The following is a 15,364-nucleotide window of genomic DNA, read 5'->3' as shown; positions in this document are numbered from 1 at the left end:
CCACTCCTGGTGGAGGGGAGTGCTACCCCCTTTCTTGTTTCTTTACTACAGAGAGCGACTTCTTAATCCTGAGTGAGGACAGGTCTAATGTCCTCACCTGCCTATTGAGTGGTTGCCTGAATGGTAACCCATGTTTGTGAGTATAAATTCTCTCACTAAACCACTTACCAATTGTCTTTAACATACTACACCATATTGGGCTCTCGGTTTTTTTCTTTTCCTTTTCTTTTTCTATTTTCCATTGGAAGTAGTTGTTGGGAAAGAAAATAATTATTACTTTTCTACTCTGGCAGATAAGTAATCATTGATAAATCCACAAAATCAGTACTGTAGTTTTAAAGATCTGTAAGGTTAGAAATTTGTATCAGAAAGGGAATAATAAAAGATTACAGTATATATTAAAGGAATTGATTGCATCATTTTTGCAAATGATCAATTTGTAACAACTGCAAAAGAAAAGTGATCATTTATGAGATCCTGCTAAAATCACAGTCTGTGCGGCAATCATGACATGGTACAAAGGTGTTATACTGCAGGTCTCATAGCACTGTTTGTGCAGTGATGCTGTTTGCCAAGATTTTACAGCTTATCAAATTACAGCATTGTGCTCACAGCGATAAACCTTGTACAGTTATTTATAGTTACTTTCTTTTTGTCTTTTCCCGAAAATCATAAATAATTAAGGGCATACAAAAATAAAGAATGTTACCATGGCAACTCCTCTTTTTGTGTTTGTGTTGGAGATTCGTGAACAAAAACTCATATCCTATAGCTAGAGAAATAGCAAAGTGCCTGTGTACATATTTACAATGTGTGTTCTTCCACAGGTGACAACATGTTGGAGATTCTACATTTTTTACATCAAACTGCCAGCAAAGGTCAGTAGACATTGCACTTATTCATTTCAAACATGTAGGCCTAAAACACAGTGTTCTGCTTTGATGGACCAATTCTATTATGTCTGCAGTGAGACTGCCCATAAACAAAGCAAAATGCAGATGTATGGTAACTGAGAGGATAAAATAGATCAAAACAAACATATTGAAAGTTAGTGTAGTGTGAAATCCTGATGTGGACATATATGACAAAGTAGAGAAGGCTGTGTTGAAAGCAGGAAAAGGCTGTGTGGTAACACAAAGCAGCCAGTTAAGCTGGCCACTAACGGTCCAATTTCTAGCGAAAAAGAAAATTCTGATCGGACGAAAAATCGTTCACTGCACCATCAACTAACCAATCATTGCTTCCTATCTATCACGACCACCAAGAAAATCTAAATTTTCGTTCGACGAAAATTCATTCGGGCGACATTTTTTTCACTCGATCATAATCGATTGTGTTCACCAATGGAGATTATTTACAACCAATCCGATCACAATTTCTGATCGCTTGAACAATTTTTCGCTAGAAATTGGACCGTTAGTGGCCAGCTTTAGACTTCTAACGCTATAAAAACAGAGCTATGGAACTATGGATCAATTGGAAGCACTATAGTAAAAATAATAACATTTTGCCTTACCTGTAGCCATATGATCATTTGCCACTTTATCAGTATGAGACAGTCATCAGAATTCTGCAGAGCTGTTGGTTAGGGCACAATTAGTCACTGCAATAGCTGGGCAACACTCTCTTTTTAGATTTCATTAGAAAGTGTTGAGAGTTTCATGAGAGTTTTCATTAGGGATGTGAATAGAATCTCACTTCATCTTTGGGGATATACCAGCTATTTCCAAATAAGAGGAAATACTACTAAGTTGCCACTGCAACAGGAACCAGTTATTAACTCCTGTTCTGCTGACATTAACCAAAACTTGGGGGGGGGGGGGGGGGGAAAGTTGTGGTACTATAACCTTTGTATACAAAGCATTTTAGACATTTCTTGTTGTATTAGTATACCGCCACTTAAAATGAAGGGACCTGTTAGGGAGCATATCATTTTACACTGCTCTAGTAGCTGGCATCCTGTATGCAAGTGTCTACCATGCAGTACTGATAGGAGCAGTAGATATCGGGGGGGGGGGGGGGGGTGCATGGTGTATGCACTACATTGTGTTAAGCAGTTTAGAGCATACACCACTCCCCCCTACATTAACCCCTCCATTAAACATAGTGTAATGAATTGCATGTAGTGTATTGTATGTGATGTACTGCATTACACTCTACTCATCTTAATGCTACACAATGAACACAGTGATGCAGGAAGGAAGATCCAGCAATGTCCTTCAGTAACGAGTGCTGACGATGTCCTTCAATGACGAGTGCTCGATCCATCTTCCTGCGGGCAAAGTCACGCAACGCTAAATGAGAGTACCAGATGGGTGCGAACGGGAAGTCAAGTGCTTTGCACAGAGTTGTCGGGGATCTTAAAGATCTGACCTGCCGTGACGGTCATAATTGTCGCAAAACGTGAAACATTTGGGAAAATGGCTAGGGAAATCGCGTGGTGGAAACAGGCCTTAAAGGAGTTCTTTGGTGTTGTTTAAAAAACGAAATCTGACACTAACCTGGGGCTTCTATCTGCCCCCTGCAGCTGTAATGTCCCGCACCATCCTCCTCCGATGCTCCGTTTCCCACCGCCGATCCCATCCTAAATACGCAACAAATTACACTGCGGCTGCGCGCCCCGTGGCTGCGCGCCCCGTGACTGCGTGCGTGCTCGCTACCGTGCGTGTCATCTGGAGCTTACTGCGCCTGCACAGTACAAGAAAACTTTGTACTGCGTCTGCGCAGTAAGCTCCCGATGACGCACACGGGAGCAAGCAGTATTCGTCTATTTACACGAATATTAGACCGGGACCGGCGGCGGGGAACCGAGGAGGGCGGCGCGGGACATTACAGCTGCAGGGGGTAGATAGAAGCCCCAGGTAAGTGTTGGATTTTGTCTTTGTAGAACCTCCACAGAACCCCTTTAAGGCTTCGCACACATTATTGTGCTTAACACAGTTTAGTGCACACAGCCTCTTGTCTGCATGTCTGTATATGCTGGGTCTGGCCAAGGGACGTTTCATTAAGGGGGGGGGGGGGTCTGAAAACAGAACCTGTGGCATGTGACAGTGCAGGAAACAGGACAATGTCAGTGACACAGGACATAGACAACAAGGGACTGCCAGCATTTACACTAGAGGGAAGTAGGTGAATGTATAGCCTTCTGATGGCTACATTGATTTTGCTTGGAGTTATGCTTTAATAACAGAACTGACTGGGGCCCATATACAATTCACCTTTTTCTCCCAAGTTTTCTCCTAGGAGATCATTTTCATTTTAAATAATTTTTCAGCATTTTACAATTGAAAAAGTACCCAACAGTTGATGAAAAAAGTCCTACCAAAATTATTTTCAGCATTTTCTTGCTTGCTGTTTGTTTAAAAGGCATTTTATAAGAAGCCATGAAAATATCACCTAGGAGAAAACTCAGGAGAAAAAGTGAATTGCATATGGGCCTAGATCTCATAATGCTTTCATTACCTATCGCTTTTCTGTTATTCTTGAGCTTTCTTTTTATTATTCTTACAACCAGATATTCCTTCCATTTTTCTTCTATTCTAGCTCATCATTATTGCAACCAGCATCTTCCAGTATTCCCATGTGACCACACTGACTTATTCATTTTACTGCTCTCTTTAGATTGAAAGCTCCTTCAGTGTGCTGGAAATCCGATCTCTCACAGCCATCAGTCTAAGTCAGGTATGGAATATTTGTGAAATATATATCACTGGCATACAAGGAACTCAAGACAAAATTAGATTTATTTTCATTTTGGACAGAATGGGGACGGTTTAGAATTTCTTGTCAATTTTATTCTGACTGGGCACCAGATGGTGAGACCATTAAGAGGGTCACCAAGATCAGGAGATGAGGAAAATGGAGATTTTCTGTATGATTGTGTCCTCCAGACATGTCTGAATGCGCTACAACAGCAGCTATGGGCTGTCACAGGTGTGGGGTGGAAAAATAATTCATGGAGGTTTGAATTTTGCCTTCTATACTATTGTATTTTTGAGTGACTTGTACTGGAAATCTAGTAGTGGCTACTAGAAGAAAGGGGTAGAGATCCAGGCTTTTGTAAAGGTGCAGTGCTGCCCACAAAGAGTTACTTTCTCTTAGCAGCTAATTGATGCAAATTTACAATCATTCATACAAAAGTTGAATTAACACTTTCAGCAGAAAGTCATAGTTCTCACTAATAGGCAGAAGGACATGAAGAACCAGGAATGGCTGTGCTTGACGGAAAAATGTACTCCCCAGTAATAGTTGTGAGAATTCAGATCTTGATGAATGCCTGAGTGAATTTGTAAGACTTGCTTACCACTTGTACTGGGTCTGTTCGGTTCGGAGCGGGCAGTTCCGTGTCTGCTCTGTTCCATTGTAGCTTTATCGCTGGCGGATGCAATGCACCATAGGTAGATATGGGCAACGCATCCGCTCATCCACAGAAATGCAGTAGGCTGGGACCGCAACGCAGCAAACAGTTCTGTTTTTTAGTGAATATGCATCTTATTTTTCTATTTCAAATATTTTATTGAAAGTACCGAATGGGTACTGTTTTTAACAAGTGGGAACCAAGCCTAACAGTGATCCAGCAAGACAGGACTGGTTCCTTTTTTAAATTCTTTGCGATAAGTTGGCAAACATTTGTAACCCTAACCTGCGTTATATGAAAATAAAGTGAACATTGCCGAAATGATAGTGAAGTAGTGTTTGTGCCATAGCAGCTGTATGTACTCACACACAGTACATTTATTTTAATGAATAGAAGGCTGCATGAATTTCGTCAGCCTCAGCTATTTTCTAGTGTGCTCAAAGTGAGAGTTGCAATTTTTTACCACCATAATTTATGATTTTTCGAAAACTCAGACCTGGTTTCCTGTATCATTTATGTTCTCGAATGTGCCCTAACTCAGGAGAACCTTATTACTGTATTTTTCAGACTTTAAGACTAAGGACGATCAATGAGATGTAAATATTTCTGAAATTATGCACATTTTTATGGAAATATATGCAGCTTGAAAAAGGACCAATCATTTTAAACCTGGGTTTAAAGAGAATCTGTATTGTTAAAATCGCACAAAAGTAAACATACCAGTGCGTTAGGGGACATCTCCTATTACCCTCTGTCACAATTTTGCCGCTCCTCACCGCATTAAAAGTGGTTAAAAACCGTTTTTAAAAGTTTGTTTATAAACAAACAAAATGGCCACCAAAACAGGAAGTAGGTTGATGTACAGTATGTCCACACATAGAAAATACATTCATACACAAGCAGGCTGTATACACCCTTCCTTTTTAATCTCAAGAGATCATTTGTGTGTTTCTTTCCCCCTGCAGCTATCTTCCACTGAAGTGTCAGGCTGTTTCTTACTGCAGAGTGCAGACAACTCTGCCTGTATGTAATTCATCAGTATGTGAAAGCCCAGCCAGCTCAGAGGAGGATTTATCCAGCTTGTAAAAGATAAGAGAGAAGAGAGAAGCTGCCCTAATCTAAATAATACACAGGCAGTGTGCAGAGAGGGGCCTGGAGGGGGGAGATGCATCACAGAACCACAACACTGAAGAACTTGGCAGCCTTCCAGACACAGGCTGACAAGTCTGACAAGAGAGAGATAAGTTGATTTATTACAGAGATGGTGATAGTAGAACGTGCTGCAGTAAGCCAGAACACATTAGAATAGCTTTTGGAACTTGTAGAATGATAAAAAACAGGATGCAATTTTTGTTACGGAGTCTCTTTAACCACCCTGGTGGTATTGACGAGCTCAGCTCGTCCAGGAAAAACTTGCTGAAAGCGGTATTGACGAGCTGAGCTCGTCAATACTGCCAGGGAGATTTATTGTTTCTCTGCCCCGCCGGCTGCACTTTTCCCTCATCAGAGGGATTCCCCAGGATGGCTGGATGCCTGTCAGCACGCTGTGGGTAGCGATCTGTGCTACCCACAGCGTGCAGAACTAGCATCCAGCCACCCTGGGGAATCCCTGTGCAGCCATCGGAGCAGAGAATGTGCTCAGCAGCATGCGGGATTCCCCTTCTGTGCTGCGGGTGGCTGGTGCGGGGATCCCCTCTGTGGGGGGGGGGGTCCCCTGCTGTGCTGCGGGTGGCTGGTGCGGGGATCCCCTCTGTGCGGGGGGAGGGTGTCCCCTTCTGTGCTGGCTGGTAGTGGCCGGTACCGGCGGGGATCCTCTCTGTGGGGAGGGGGGGGGGGCATCCCCGTAATTTGCGTGCGGGTGACCCTGTAGTGTGTGTGGGGGGGGGGGGCGGGTATCCCCCCTATGGGGCGAGTCTTGGCCGGTCGGGGACACCCCCTTCTGTGCGGGGGGGGGGGAGGTGGGTGTCCCCTTCTATGAGAGCTGTGGGTGGCCTTTCCCTCCTCCCTCTCTGTCCCCCGTGCCCTCCTCACCCCCGATCCTGTGTCCCCCCCCATCCCGTGTCTCCCCCCTGTCAGTCAAAAGCCCTGCTTTACTCACCTGAGGGCTTTCTCCTGCGCTGGCCGAGATGCACACCCTCCATCTCCATCGCCGAAGTCCCGGTCTCTGTAATTACAGTACGCGGCTTGGTGACATCACCAAGCCGCGTACAGTAATTACAGAGAACACGAGACTTTGCGATGGAGGAGGAAGTGCGCCGCTTCCGCCGCAGGAGCAAGCCCTCAGGTGAGTAGATCAGGGCTTCTGACGGGGGAGACACGGGATTGGGGGGGGGGGGGGCACGGGGGATCGGAAGGGATGGGGGGAAGAGGAGGGAGAGGCCACCCACAGCCCTCATAGATGGGGACACCCACCTCCCCCCACAACAGAAGGGGGTGTCCCCGACAGACCATGACTAGCCCCCATAGAAGGGGATATCCCCCACACACACAGAAGGGCCACCCAGCCACCTGCACGCACAGTATGGGGATCCCCCCCCCCCACAGAGGGGATCCCCACCGGCCACTACCAGCCAGCACAGAAGGGGAGCCCCCCCACAGAAGGGACACCCGGCCAGAGTCAGGGGGCAATGGGGGGGGTGGGGGGGCAGAGGCACCCGCAAACCTGGCTCCCTATACATATGACTCCCTACACCTGGCTGCACATCTGTCTCCTATACACCTGGCTGCACATCTGTCTCCTATACACCTGGCTGCACATCTGTCTCCTATACACCTGGCAAACATCTGTCTCCTATACACCTGGCTGCACATCTGTCTCCTATACACCTGGCAAACATCTTGCTCCCTATATACCTGGCAAAACATCTGGCTAAACTATTCCTGGCTAATACATCTGGCTAACTACACCTGGCTGCACATCTGGCTAACTATACATCTGGCTAACTATACCTGGCTATACATCTGGGTCTTATACTCACCATTGGCATGCTGATCCCTCGTCGCGTACCTCTGATAGCTTCCCCGGTGCCTTCTTCCATGTCCCTTGGCGGATTTTGCTTCTCCCTTGGAGATCACATGTCCCCCGTCGATCGGCGTTGATGGAACCAGTGTCACACAGCATCATCAAAATCTCGCAGCAAACACTTTTTTTTTTAAATTTAATTCAATACAATAACCTGTATTGAATTCAATACAAAAAAAAAAGATTGCAAAAAAAAAAAAATTGGTTGAAAATTATGGGAAATTAATTGAACCACTTTTTGCACGGAAATCCTGGGGAAATAGAACGCCAGGGTGGTTAAGTAACCAGAGACGAAGCAAATGAAAAAATAGGAAAAGCTTTTATACATACCTGGGGCTTCCTCCAGCCCCATAAGCCTGGATCGCTCCCAAGCCGCCGTCCTCCACTGCTTCTTTCGCCGGTAGCGGGTCCCGTCACTTCCGGTGGACCAATTTTCCGCATGCACAGGGGCTCCCTCCATATCCTTACGCATGTGCCTGCGTAGTATGGAGGCACACGCGTAAGTATATGGAGGGAGCCCCTGTGCATGCGGAAAATTGGCCGCAACCGCCGGCAGTGACGCACTACGTGTGCGTGGACTGGCCGAAAGTACGGGACCCGGTACCGGCGAATAGAGGCAGCGGAGGATGATCCAAGCTTATGGGGCTGGAGGAAGCCCTAGGTATGTATAAAAATTTCCCAACGTCTCTGGTTCTCTTTAAATTGATTGGTGAATTTTCAAACTGCATACATTTGCATAAAAATGTGCATACATTTGCATCAACTCGGAAGAATTTGCATATATGTGATCATCCCTATTTAAGATGCTCCTGACTATAACAAGCACCTAGGTTTAGAGGACTAACACCAGTGGAAAAAAAAATTAACCCTGGTGTGTCCATGGTGCAGGGGTGTCTTGCGGATGTTCTCCCCAAATTATTATTTCCCCTTGTACCTTGTGTCCCCCCCCCCCCCTTGTGTCCCTACATGTCTCCTTCTGTCCCCCTTGTGTCATCCTCCATGCCCCTTTGTGTCCTCCTGTGTCCTGTATTGTCCCCCTTGTGTCCTGCGTGCCTTTTTTTTTTTTTTTTGGATCCGTGTCCTGTTTTGTCCCCCTTTAGTTCTCCTCCATGCCTCTTTTTGTCCCCCTGTATCCTATATTGTTCCCGTGTCCTGTATTGTCCCTTTTGTGTCCTGTATTGTCCCTGTTGTATCCTCCTCTGTGCCTGTTTTTGTTCCCCAGTGTCCTGTATTGTCCCCCTGTGTCCTATATTGTCTCCCTTGTGTCCTCCTTCGTGTCTCTTTTTGTCCCCCTGTGTCCTGTATTGTCTCCCTTGTGTCCTCCTCTGTTAGTCTTTTTGTTCCCCTGTGTCCTGGCTTGTCCCCCTGTGTCCTGTATTGTCTCCCGTGTCCTCCTTAGCCTGAATGTTGGTGTTAAAACACTTTTAGAATAAAATTACTCTTAGCAAAAAAGTACCCTCCAAAGAAAGCCTAATTGGTGGCTAAAAAAAAAATATATAGATTGCTTCATTGTGATAAGACTAGTTATAAAGTTGTAGGCGAATGAATGGAAGGAGCGCTGACAGGTGAAAATTGCTCTGGTTTTATAAGGGAAAAACCCCTTGGAGGGGAAGTGGTTAAGGGACACCTAAAGTGAGAGGGATATGGAAGCTGACATATTTATTTGGATTTAAACAATTCAAATTGCCTGGCTGTCCTGCTGATCCACAGCTCCAATACAATTTTAGCCATAGACCGTAAACAAGCATGCAGATCAGATGTTTGAAGTTTCACTGCACGCTTGTTTCATTTGTGTGATTTAGACTCTACTGATGCATGAAAGATCAGCAGGATGCCAGGCAACTGGCATTGTTTAAAAGGAAATAAATATGGCAGCTTCCATATCCCATTCGCTTCAGGAGTCTAAGAAAAGCTGTATACCAGTGTAAGCCAGTTCAGTTCTTCCTCAATTCTCTATACATGTGAGTGCATTGTAAAAATGGAAAGAGGGCACAGGGCAATCAAGGTAGCATCATTACCTCCTACCCCCCGCCCCCTTCTTCGAAAGATGGAATGGGACCATGAATTCAAAGGAGATTGCAGCCAGGGCTCCGAGGACCCAATAGCCACTAGGCTCTTTTTGTCTTGTAGGTGATCCGGGTTTTGGTGAGTAGCATGTAGTTAAACTTGCTCTGTGGTGTGTGAGCTTGTTTAACTGTTGTGAAGGCATTAGATCACTAGCAATGGGAGGGCGGGGCCCATAGAATGACACCCTGAACTGTGCAAATCACTGATGATGAAGATGTTGCTATATACATGATAAAGTCACTAAATAAAATTATATTTGCTGTGATAAAATAATCTAGGTTACTATTCTGTTTCAGATTCTCATTGAGACAGAGAAGGTGAATTTCCAGCTGACGCTGTCAGCCCAGAATACAGACCAGCTCATTAGCAGCATCCAGGCCACTCTGTCCAAAATATTCCCCACTCCAGATACAGTGTGAGTTCCCATTCTAAAATGAAATAATCTCTCTTGCTTCACACATCCAGCAGCTTAATTATCGCACAGCTCATCTGTCCAGAAGTAATGTTTTAATTGCAGTTGGTTAGTCTCTGTGATACAGAATGGTTTTTTTTTTTATTAAGGGTTATATGTCTGTGACAATTAACAGCGTTCAGTTCTTCAGATAAGTCTGTCTAGACTAGAGACCAGTTCACTATTCTTTTCAATTGCTTTCAACTTGTTAATGACAATGAGCAGTGGAATATTGTACCGTGTTAGCCATCAGTAAAAGAAAGACGTTGATGTACTGTATATAAGTTGTGTGTCCTAAATGATGTCAGTATACAGTAATCAGTCTCATGGAGGCTTCAAAGCCAAAAGCGTACTCCTTTTCTTCTAAGTTAGCCAATAAATGGTTTCATCCTGATTCAGAACTTCTTACTTTTAATGATAAACTTTGCTACTCCTCTAGTTTATGATTCCAGGATATGACTATTCGGCTATGTTGCTGGCATGTATTTTGTTCCAGATTGTCATATAAAATTAAATTGCATTTTACATTTTAAGTATTTCTTTTGCGTTTTGTATCGCATGTACTGTCTCTAGGTCTATGTGTATTTGAGGGTGTTTTGTGGGCAATAAATCTATATAGCCTGTCATAAAAGGAAACTTTTCTAAATGTAACTTAATAATTAAAACTGCTTATATTTTAGAATATTCAATATAAATATTTGTGTCTATGGTTGCCCATTGTAAAAACTTTCCTCTTTCTGATTTCCATTCTTAAATGTATCACAGGTGGGGACACCTTTATTACTGGCAAGGTGTATAACTATGGCATGTTTGCTTGTTGTGTGTTATGAAGTGAGCAGAAACAACACCTAGGCCCATATGCAATTCACTTTTTCTCCTAGGACATAAGTTTTCATCTTCCATATAAAATAACTTTTTAGCACTATACAATTGAAAAAGTGCCAAAAAGTAAGTGAGATAATACTATCAAATTTATTTTGAGCAATTTCTTTCTTGCAGTGATTTAAAAGGCATTTTATTAACAAGTTTAAAAATCTCACCTAGGAGAAAACTCAGGAGAAAAAGTTAATTGCATATGGGCTCTGGTCTCCCAGGATGTTCTGGGACAGAAGGCTGCATAACCAAACAGCCTAGGCTATACATCACTGGGAGGCTGAGGTTACATATCAACATGCAGCACTATATTCATATAGGAAGTATTTCTAATGCTGAAATCAGGATAATTAACATACAATTGGGTAATGTATTATGTTCTACTATGTATTGCTTATTTAAAATTTGTCTCTATTATTTTAATGGCTTTAACCAGCTCTGGTATGTTCTGTGTAAATGAACAAGAGTTCTATCCCCTCACCACGCTTTCTAAAACTAAAGTGCATTGTTTTTCCTGGAATAGGGCTTCAGAACAAAAACGTGTTTTGGTTTGGCATAGTTCTGTAGGGAATTATGGGGTTGATTCACTATCACTATAGCCCCCCTTACTGCACGCTTAGCATGCCTTATCAGAGTAAACGTGCCTTATAAGCGTTAGCGTGCCTTATCAAAGTAGCATAACGAGCGCTACGAACTTATATGTGATAATTGGCCCAATAGGCTGCCTGTCAAGTTTCCTGTCAAGTGACAGGCAGCCTGTTGAGCCAATCAAAGTGCGGGAATAATGTCTTTTAAAGTGATTGGACAGGCAGGGGCTCAGGGCAGGATGAGTGGAGCTCTTGTCATTGCCAATTAGCAGGCATAAGTTCGTAGCACTCGCTATGCTACTCTGATAAGGCACACTAACTCTGATAAGGCACGGCAACTCTGATAAGGCACGTTAACCCTGATAAGACACACAAAGCGTGCGTTAAGGGGGCTATAGTGATAGTGAATCAAACCCCTATGTGTACTTTTAGGTTTTCATTGCTTTTCATTTTTACACCTGAAAGAATGTGTCCTGACAAATGGCAGTTAAGCTTTCCAGTATGGGCAGAGACATAAGAATGCTGTATACAGTACACACAGGTAGTCCAAGGCAATTTTATAGGTAGCAATGACGGCATTAGTACAGGTTAAATTGCATGCATTGCGTACAGTTTGGTGAATCAGGGGCAATATCTTCTGTTGCATTTCTTCTCCTGTTCATTTATGTGCAATTTGTGTCTTTAAAAGGCTTACATAGGCTAGAAAAAGTGACATTTTCCTTAGCCTTAGTACATATCAGCAACTGAACGTTTATCTAATCTGTGTTAGGGGTTGGTGCTTTCTACATAAAGTAGCAGCAACTGAACAATGTTTGCTAAACTGTCCCATCACTTTTGGGATGGCAACACTTATAGAAATGTTTGCAGTAAATCGAGCTAAAAATGCCTGGAACCTACAGGTTAGTGGGAACTCAATGCTCATACTGTGGTTATGCTGCCTGTTTTATGAGCAGCAGAAACATATCACCTTCTGTTGTGGGCGTAAAAGTCTTCATGGACCCGTTTGGAGTGGAGACCCCTGTGAAATATCTGTAGACAGTGCTATTAGAAACGTCTAGTTGTTCCTTACTTCTTCACTATACATATAGGTAAGTATACATGTTTAACTACCTGCCTGTTGATTGACTTCTACCTCCATGCACTCGGGCTGTGCTTGCATAGTTGGCCACCCTTGTAGGTCTATGTCCATCCCAGAGTTGTTGAAGGTCATTGACATCTGAAGGACTTTAAAGACTGATTTATTCTCTGTGAAAAAAAATAAAGTATACTGCAGGCCTTATTCCTTTTTTACAGGCCTTTCAACTTCAAAAGGAGCTGCTGGATCAGAGCGTATTCAGGAAAAATGGCTCTGTCAGTTCCTATAAAGTTACAGAGAAAAAAGCATCAGCAACATGTCACATTGAATTTTCGTCATTATCTTTTTATGGTAGTAATGGCTGCTCAATATTATTAACATTGCTTTGAGTAATTCCAGTAATTAGCTTTGCTCTTTCTATATTAAACTATTTAAATATTATCAGAAGCATTATTTAAAGAGTGCGTAATCAGAACCGTTATTCATACTAGTATGGGTTTTTCACTAAGGCTTTTCATATTTCACGTACTGCTCACATGAAGAAAACAAGATAAGACACTTAAATATTGCTCAATTTCATTGTCTATCAATGTTTCCAGTGAAGTTCTCTGATGTTTGGAAAGCAGATTAGAGGAGCTCAAATGTAATTGGTTGCTAAAGAATATAGGAAGGAAGTAGATGGATGCAACAAATCTATAAGGACTGAATCAAACTACTTAAAAAAAACCCCAAAAAGTAATAAATACAGCTTTCAAAAATCTCAATGTCTCTGATTATGTAGCTGGTAGAATGAAACTTCACAGCGTTTAAATGAGATTTGTCTTTATGCTGCACAGTGAAATGCTGTAATATATATCTACTGCTCTGAGGTTGTTAAATCACTGAAACCTCCTGAAGCAAACATCTGTAAATAATGTTGTCAGTTTAGTTCCAGAACTGAAATGTATACATTATGCTGTCAAGCTTTGTCTATACACAGTCTATAAACTATCTTCGAGTACAAAGCACAGTTACCCAAGGCAACAAATCAGATTGCAGCTGAAATTATACCGGTACTACTGAAAGGTCAATATCAGTTGGTTCTCGTGGGTTATTGCACATGTTTCTTTGCTTAGTCTGTATTTTTATCATATTTTTTCATGGCTGTTGCTACCTGTATTTTTTCATGACTGTTGCTAGGCCTTCCCTGTGTAAATAGTTTGGAAAAAGACAATGCATTATAACTCCTAGATTTAGGACAGTTAAGACAAAAAATTCTGAAGAAAATACTGTGGGCTTGATTCACAAAGCCGTGCTAACTGTTTGCACGGGTGTGCTAAGCAGTTAGCACGTGAAGTGCCGTTCGCGGACTTTTGGGCGCGCAAAGTGCTGCGATTCGCGCGATCGCGGACTTTTGTGCACGCAATTTGCCGGGAATCACGGCAAATTGCGCGCACAAAAGTCCGCGATCGTGCGAATCGCGGCATTTTGCGCGCGCAAAAGTCCGCGAGCGGCACTTCACGTGCTAACTGCTTAGCACACCCGTGCAAACAGTTAGCACGGCTTTGTGAATCAAGCCCTGTGAAAGATTGAATAAAACCAGTGCATGGAAAACTGGAGGAAATGGGTGCAGTAATGGAGCAATTGCTGTGGATGACCAGGACTCTTGCTCTAGGGATCTGCTCCACTTTTGCATTGCTTTTGCTCCAGTTTTTCCGGCGCTGGTTTTGATAAATTTGCCCCACTGTTCTTGCCATTTTAAACCTTGGTTTGAATAAACTTAAATTCTTACTTATCCATATCATGGTATTTTCAAATTAAAATTGTTACAACTGGTGCCTTCAATGGAAAGTTGTTTACAGTGGTGACAAATCATCTTTTGGAACAATAAAAGGTGCCCTATTGAAACCACGTGATTTTCCTTTGGCTGTCTAAATGAACACTGCTATTTGTTCAGCTAATGATATGGGGTTCCACTCAAGTCTGTAGATGGTTGATACATTGAAGTGTACCGATACTAATCCTGTATACCTATATGCAGATGCTTATAGATATGCCTACATTTGTATACTCTACTGTGTCTATCTTCTGTACTCATGTTGCACCATACTGCTGTTTTATGTACCACTGTACGTTACTGTATCTGTCTCATGAATCCATATTGCACTATACTGTTGTCTTCTGTACCACTGTATGCTGCTGTACCACCACCGGCCCTGTAGTGCCACAACCAATTCCCTGTACAACCCCCGTTGCACTTGGCAAAGTAAATTCTGATTCTGAAAATGTAGCAAACCTGAGGAAAAGACCTTATTCTTACCTAATAAATGCAATTCACTACCATGGCTCCTTCCTCTGGATTCTGGAGCTGAGTTGTTCAGCCATGTGACTGTGCTCCTTCCCTGCCCACCTTTCCTATTCATGCACAGGCTGTGGGCAGAAGCCCACTTTAATATTATACTAGGATTGACGCACCTCCCTGCTTTTGTTTCTGGTATCTTGTGCCTGGGCTGTATTAGACTTTTACTTATTCACCGGCTGATGGTCATCTACAGACATTGACCCAACCTGTAAGTCTCTGTTTTACCTGTGGTTGGTGTCCTATGATAAGACCATCACACACTTTGAATGTTTACCTGCAGATAACCATTTAGTAATATTTATATTAAATCAATACAATAGCCGTGAACTCCTTATTTAAAGAGAACCAGAGACGAAGCACCCTCATGTATTTTACCATATATATCAATGGGAACATGACAGTAAACACCTACTCTGCTATTTGTTTCATTCTTCACTGCTCATTCTGCCTGTTATTAGCTCTAATAAGAATCCCCGACTGAGTATTCAGTCTAGCTTTTCCCATCATGATTATAGCTGAGTCAGTCCGCTGTGATGTCTTTTCAAGCCCAAGTTTGCACCCTTGTGGCTCTGATTTCCTTCTAGGAGGATA

At 42.9% G+C, this 15,364-nt stretch overlaps 1 protein-coding gene across 6 annotated transcripts in view; it reads left to right on the top strand.

Annotated features, from left to right (window-relative positions):
- Positions 1–15,364, top strand: part of CARMIL3 (capping protein regulator and myosin 1 linker 3) — a 157,649-nt gene that overhangs the window by 36,161 nt on the left and 106,124 nt on the right. For all 6 annotated transcript variants that reach the window (XR_011022260.1, XR_011022259.1, XM_068242126.1 and 3 more), the window contains exons 3-5: positions 828–878; positions 3,622–3,681; positions 9,743–9,861. Coding sequence is in view for 4 of the 6 variants with exons in the window: in XM_068242126.1 (XP_068098227.1) it covers positions 828–878; positions 3,622–3,681; positions 9,743–9,861 (230 nt within the window). In the remaining 2 variants the exon portion in view is untranslated. The remainder of the gene's footprint in view (positions 1–827; positions 879–3,621; positions 3,682–9,742; positions 9,862–15,364) is intronic.

The sequence above is a fragment of the Hyperolius riggenbachi genome, chromosome 1, assembly GCF_040937935.1.
Source record: "Hyperolius riggenbachi isolate aHypRig1 chromosome 1, aHypRig1.pri, whole genome shotgun sequence".
Taxonomy (NCBI): domain Eukaryota; kingdom Metazoa; phylum Chordata; class Amphibia; order Anura; family Hyperoliidae; genus Hyperolius; species Hyperolius riggenbachi.
The sequence above is the reverse complement of the archived record's forward strand: the minus strand, read 5'-3'. Positions and strand labels throughout refer to the sequence as shown.